This window comes from Corvus kubaryi, unplaced genomic scaffold (genome assembly GCF_017639235.1).
Source record: "Corvus kubaryi isolate FWS band 111438036 unplaced genomic scaffold, C.kubaryi_AGA036_p1.0 37300, whole genome shotgun sequence".
Taxonomy (NCBI): Eukaryota; Metazoa; Chordata; class Aves; order Passeriformes; family Corvidae; genus Corvus; species Corvus kubaryi.
In genome coordinates, this window is record NW_024581093.1 from 6,041,710 (window position 1) to 6,047,286 (window position 5,577).

Consider the following 5,577-nt stretch of genomic DNA (forward strand, 5'->3'; position numbering starts at 1 on the left):
GTGGGCAAAGAGCTGAGGTGGGGCAGTGAGTAAAGGATGTGGGTTGCGTTGGAGCTCCATGACAACCACAATATTTGGGTACTGCCTCAGCTCGCAGCACCCACTGGGAGCTCTGCATGTGGTCATGCTCCGGCCTGCCAGGGTGGGCAGTGCTGGTATGTGGCTGCTCCAAGGGTGTCTCACTGGGCCACAGGTGCTCGCCACAGTCCCTGACACACCAGAATGGTTGGCAGTGTCTCCTCAGGCGGGGCAGTGGCCTTGGTCCACGGTGTCACCCACCAAAGGAAGGTTGCTCTATGGAGGGGCACGGTGGCTGTGTGGGGCCGGGGAAGGAGCTGTAGGGCAAAGCACAGCAGCGCTGCCAGGGGCCATCTGTGCTGAGCGGGTGGTGGAGAGACCTCGCGGGTTTATGGTGGGGCCTCGGGGGGTGCTAAAGGGACCTTGTGGGACAACGCTGGGGCTTTGTAGGGTGATGGAGAGACCTTGTGAGGTGTAGGAAAGACCTGGTCAGGTGCCGGTAGGGTTTCGTGGGGAAGCAGAGAGGCTTCATGGGGTGGTGGAAGGTGTCCCAGAGGTGGTCCGGGTCCGCTGCCCGGGCTCCGTCTCCCCGCCCCGAGGGCGCTCCCGCCGTGCCGCGGCCCGGGGGAGGCGGGCGGGGGCGGCCCGGCCCCTCCCGTCGCCATGGCGGAGCCTTAAACAGGCGGCGGCGGCCGCCCCCGCCCGCCTCAGAGCGCGGCGCCGGGAGGTGAGCGAGTGACCGGGCGGTAACTGAGTGGCCCGGAGGTGAGTGACCAAGGGACCGGGACGCCCCGCACTCGCGGCCCCTCCGGTGCCCGTCCCGGGGCCACTGCACGGGAGGGGGGAGCTGGGGGGGAGGGTGAGCGGGGGTCGTCGCTGCCCCGGCATCCCCCAGGCGCCGGCAGGGACCTCCCGGCCGGGCGGGGAGAGCCCTGGCGGGCGCTGCGGGGCCGTGCGGGCCGGGGCGGCGGGAGCCGCGGGAGTGCGAGGTGGGGAGGCGACCGGCGGCATCCCCGCCCCGCCGCGCCTCCTTAGCGACGGTCGCCGGGCAACGCCCATCCTCCCTAGCGACGGACTTAGGGACCACTCCCCGGCCCTCGCCGAGGCTCCGGGGGCCCATCCCGGCCTCTCTCACCCGGGCACCCACCGGGCAAGGTACCCGCCCTGCACCTCGGGGTGCCGGAGACCCCCTTGAGTACTGGAGCTCCGCCGGGTACAGCCTCACCCAGTCCTTCCCGGCCGAGATGCTGTGGGTGCTCGGTGCGTGGTGAGGGATGCTGAGCCACCAGGGCGAGGCTGGCGAGGCGACGGCAGGAGAGGAGTGGGGATGGGGCAGCAGCAACAGTGCCACCATTGGGTGCAGAGACCTGCTGGCAACTTGCAGGGCATTGCGCTTGGCCCAGCTCTGGGGGCAGGTCACAGGGCTGAGGTGCTGCCAGCTTCACACAGAGGGATGGAGGCAGGGGAGAGGTGGGGCTGAAGGCAGGCGGTGGTGCTGGTTCTCCTGATCTGAGAGCGGGAGGAAGGCGGACGCATTGCGTCATTCCCGGAGAGTACTCCCGAGGGGACAGGCTGATGCACTCACTCCCCGCCAGCCCCGGAGCTGACAGCCTCGCTGCTGACAGCTCTCGACCAGGAGCCTCCGTTCCCCAAGACACGTTCTTGGCTTTCGGCCTTGGGGCTCATCCGACGCTGCCATCAGCCCTCACCGCATGCCCACAGGCACTGCCAACGCCCCGATCCTGCTGCAGAGCCTCCACCCTCGCCGGCCTTCCTTCTCCTCCTCCTTCTCCTCCTCCTCCTTCTCCTCCTCCTCCTTCTCCTCCTCCTCCTTCTCCTCCTCCTCCTTCTCCTCCTCCTCCTCCTCCTCCTCCTCCTCCTCCTCCTCCTCCTCCTCCTCCTCCTCCTCCTCCTCCTGCCCTCGAAGGCCTGCGAGCAGCCTGCTGAGCTCTGCCGTGCAGCCAGCAGGAGCCTGGGTGGTGACAGGCCCATCTGCCCCTGTCCCGCAGCGCCATGGCTGGGAACGCTGAGATGGCATCCCTGGAAGAGAGCTTCCGCAAATTCGCCATCTACGGCGACACCAAAGCGACGGGGCAGGAGATGAATGGGAAGAACTGGGCTAAGCTGTGCAAAGACTGCAAAGTCACCGATGGCAAAAGCGTCACCAGCACCGATGTGGACATTGTCTTCTCCAAGGTGAAGTAAGTGACTTGGATTTTCAGGGCCTCCAGCCTCCTGGAGGGTGGGGATGCCTTTGCAGTATGGGCAGGGTGGCGGTGCCTGGGTGTGGGGGTCCCCACAGAGCTGTGCTACCCCAGCTGTGTCCGCAGGCTGTCCATCCTATTTGTCATAGATCTGTGGGTGCTGTTTGTGATGTCCCACCTTCAGCTGGGACATGTGGTTGCTTCTGCAAGACCTAATAATAAATTAACCCAAGGTTGGGGGTGGGAGGCTCAGATTTGGTGCAGAGATTTTGTCCCTGCTCCCACTCCAGGCATTGGGGTGGGCCTGGTTGGCTCTGCCAGGTTCCCATCGCTCAAGAAGGTGCCACAGGAAGCAGAGGGTGCTCAGGGTTGTCCCATGTGATGTGCCCCTTCCCTGAGCCTGGCCAACCAATGCCCAAGCTTGAGGACGACTCTGGTCCATGAAGGTCACAGGGGCAGCTTGAAGGGCTAAAAGGCACCCGGAACTGCTTTTAGGGTCCCTGGGGACACAATGACACTTCATGCTCCACACGAAGGTGCAGGAACAAGGATGGGTGGAGAACCTGCTTCCTACTCATGCTCTATCCAGATATTCCCTTGTTCCTGGGTTGGGTCAGGATGAGCTGAGCACCAGGAGGTTTTTGGGGTGCAGCAGGGCAGGTTGCTGTGCTGCCCCAGAGATGAGGATCAGGAGCTCAGGGGAGAGATGCTCTGTGCATGTCCTTCCAAATTTGACTGGAGGATTGATGCCTGCCAGGGGAGAGAGGGTGCTGGGCAGCCCAGGCAGGCTGGGAGCAGTGGGAATGGGTGCACTCCCCTCCTGACACCAGGACCAAGTCCTAGATCACTTCCATGCATCCTGGTTTTTGGTAACAGGGACTTCAACAGCATGTGGCTGAAAAGCTCCTGGAGCTCAGCATCAGCTGCGCCCAGCCAAACCCATTTAGCTGTAGCTGAATTTCAGAAGTGGGTGAGGGGTCTGAGGGTAGTGTAGGACAAAGGCAGGGTCTCTCTGATGCAGCTCATCCCATCTGGGGGCATGACCCAAAGATGTGCTGGTGGCAGCCTGAGTTTTGTGCTTGCAGAGGGAAGACAGCTCGTGTTATCAACTACGAGGAGTTCAAGAAGGCGCTGGAGGAGCTGGCCCCCAAGAGGTTTAAGGACAAGAGCAAAGAGGAGGCGTATGAAGCCATCTGCCAGCTGGTGGCAGGGAAGGAGCCCATTAACGTGGGCGTCACGGTGAGCGAGGAGCCCCTCAGCTGCTGGGAGTAGGAGTGGTGGTCAGGAGGGAGAATGGAGCTCTGCCCACAGTGTAAATGCTTTCTAGGACACCCCATGGCCCTGGGTGGGTGGGGGGCCCTGGGGGTTGCACGGGGCACGAGGGGCACAGCAGGGTCTTCGGTGGGTGTCAGGAGCTTGTGTGGGGCAAGGGATGGAACTTGTGTGGGAAGGGGATGGAGCATCTTCTTGACTGCCGTATCCCATCTCCCCACTGCAGAAAGCCAAGACCGTGGGAGCCGTGGAGAGGCTGACGGACACCTCCAAGTACACGGGCTCCCACAAGGAGCGCTTCGACGAGAGCGGCAAGGGCAAGGGCAAGAGCGGGCGGGAGAACATCGTGGACACCAGCGGCTACGTCAGTGCCTACAAGAACGCGGGCACCTACGATGCCAAAGTCAAAAAGTAGGGACGGGTGCCCGTGGCGCCACCGCCCCGGTCCCTGCGCGCCGGCCGTGGGCTCGGTGCACTGCCCTGGGACGTGCCCGCGTGAGGTGGGGCCCGGGAGGCTGCGCTGGGGCCAGCCCCAGGCTGGCGGGGTGTCGGCCGCCCAGCGCTGGGGGGACTGCGGGAGTCGCCGGGCCGCGGGCTCTGCCCCAGCGCTGCGTCCGTCCCACCCTGTGCTCTGATCCCCCCGCCCCTCCTGCGTCCCCCGTGCTGTCACCCCCAGCCCCACACCGTACTAACAGCGCTGCTCCTCAGGGCTGCCCCGCCCCGCCGGCACCCAGACCTTCCCTACCTCAGCCCCGGCTTTCGGGGCACCCTCCCTTGTCCCACCGGGGACCGCAGCCTGTCCTCCCCTCACCTCCCGGGGACCTGCCTTAACCCCGCACCAGTTACACCACAGCCGCCTCCTTCCTTCCCCACCGCTGCCCTCACCTCGCGGCTGCCTGCCTTTGCCGCTTGCCCCGCCCCGCGGGAGGCTCAGACCCTGCTGTTTGTGCCGGAGCTGCCGGGATGCTCCTGGCCCAGCCCCACGATGCACCCCAGGAGAGCTTGGTCTTGCCTGGCCATCGGCAAAGGTCTCCGACCTGAATCCCCGTGGCCTCCTGCTGCCTCCGTGAAGCCCAAACCAAAGGATGCTGCAGACCCACGCTGTAACCCGGCTCTGCAATAAACCCCGTCCGCACTGACGCTCCGGTCTGGTTGTGTTCATGGACCGAGCAGCCGGAGCCCCTCTGGCCGCTCGCTCGGCCGGACAGAGGGGAGCTCGGCCGGCCACGCTGCCCCAGGGCAGCTGTGCCGGGGGCTTGGCCCTGGCCACCGAGGATTTTGGCAGCTCCTGGCTGGCCCCGAGTTGCCTGAGCAACCGCAGGCACACAAACACGAGCGCCTGGCTCCCACTCCTGCTCTGTTTGCAACCAAACACACGAGCTCCTGGTAACGATCCCTGGGAACAGGCTGGGCTCCAGGATGGGACGGCAGCTCCGGGATGGGATGGTCACTCCGGCGGGTGCATGAAACTGGGTGTAGGCGCTGTGACCCCGATCCCAGGCATGGGCTGAGCCTGCTGCAGTGCTGTTGGGGTGGCAGTGCCAGGATTTGCAGCTGCATATCCACCTCCAGGGTCATCCATTCGGAGCCAGGCTCCCTAAATAACCCACAGGGATTATTTCCAGGTGCCTCAGCTGTGGCGCTGACACTGTTCAGGCTGTGAGGGATGTGCCAGGGGCACACATGTGGCTTGGACAGACTCACTCACTGCCAAGGCACAGCACTGCACGTCTGCATCCCAGACACCTGCTTTGGAGGACACAGGAGAAGGAAGAGGTTGTCTTCTTCTGGGCTGGATTGAGCCCCATCCCCAGTGAGGGTCTACCAGTGTATGCTGGAGTGAGGGCTGGTAGAAATTAGCTCTCCTTTCTCCTTTGAACAGGTCAGAGGGAGTTTGTGGCTGTCTACCCCTAAATGCTCTTTCTGAGCATCCAATGTTCCTCCAAAAAATTGTTGCTTATGAAGGGAGAAGGGGGGGACTTTAACCCTTTGCTGACTCCATTGCCCAGCTGCACAAATGCGGTGCAGAATTCCCAGGGCCAGGCTGCCCTGCATGCCTCGAGGTCTGTGAAGGTGACAGCCC

The 5,577-nt window shown here is 64.1% G+C and overlaps 1 protein-coding gene across 1 annotated transcript; it reads left to right on the top strand.

Moving 5' to 3' along the window:
* Window positions 1–675: 675 nt before the first annotated feature.
* Window positions 676–4,633, top strand: TPPP3 (tubulin polymerization promoting protein family member 3). Its single transcript, XM_042027301.1, has 4 exons — window positions 676–783; window positions 2,028–2,219; window positions 3,308–3,461; window positions 3,721–4,633. Exons 2-4 carry the CDS (start codon window positions 2,032–2,034, stop codon window positions 3,907–3,909), a joined length of 531 nt encoding a protein of 176 aa, XP_041883235.1. The 5' UTR covers window positions 676–783; window positions 2,028–2,031; the 3' UTR covers window positions 3,910–4,633.
* The last annotated feature ends 944 nt before the right edge of the window (window positions 4,634–5,577 follow it).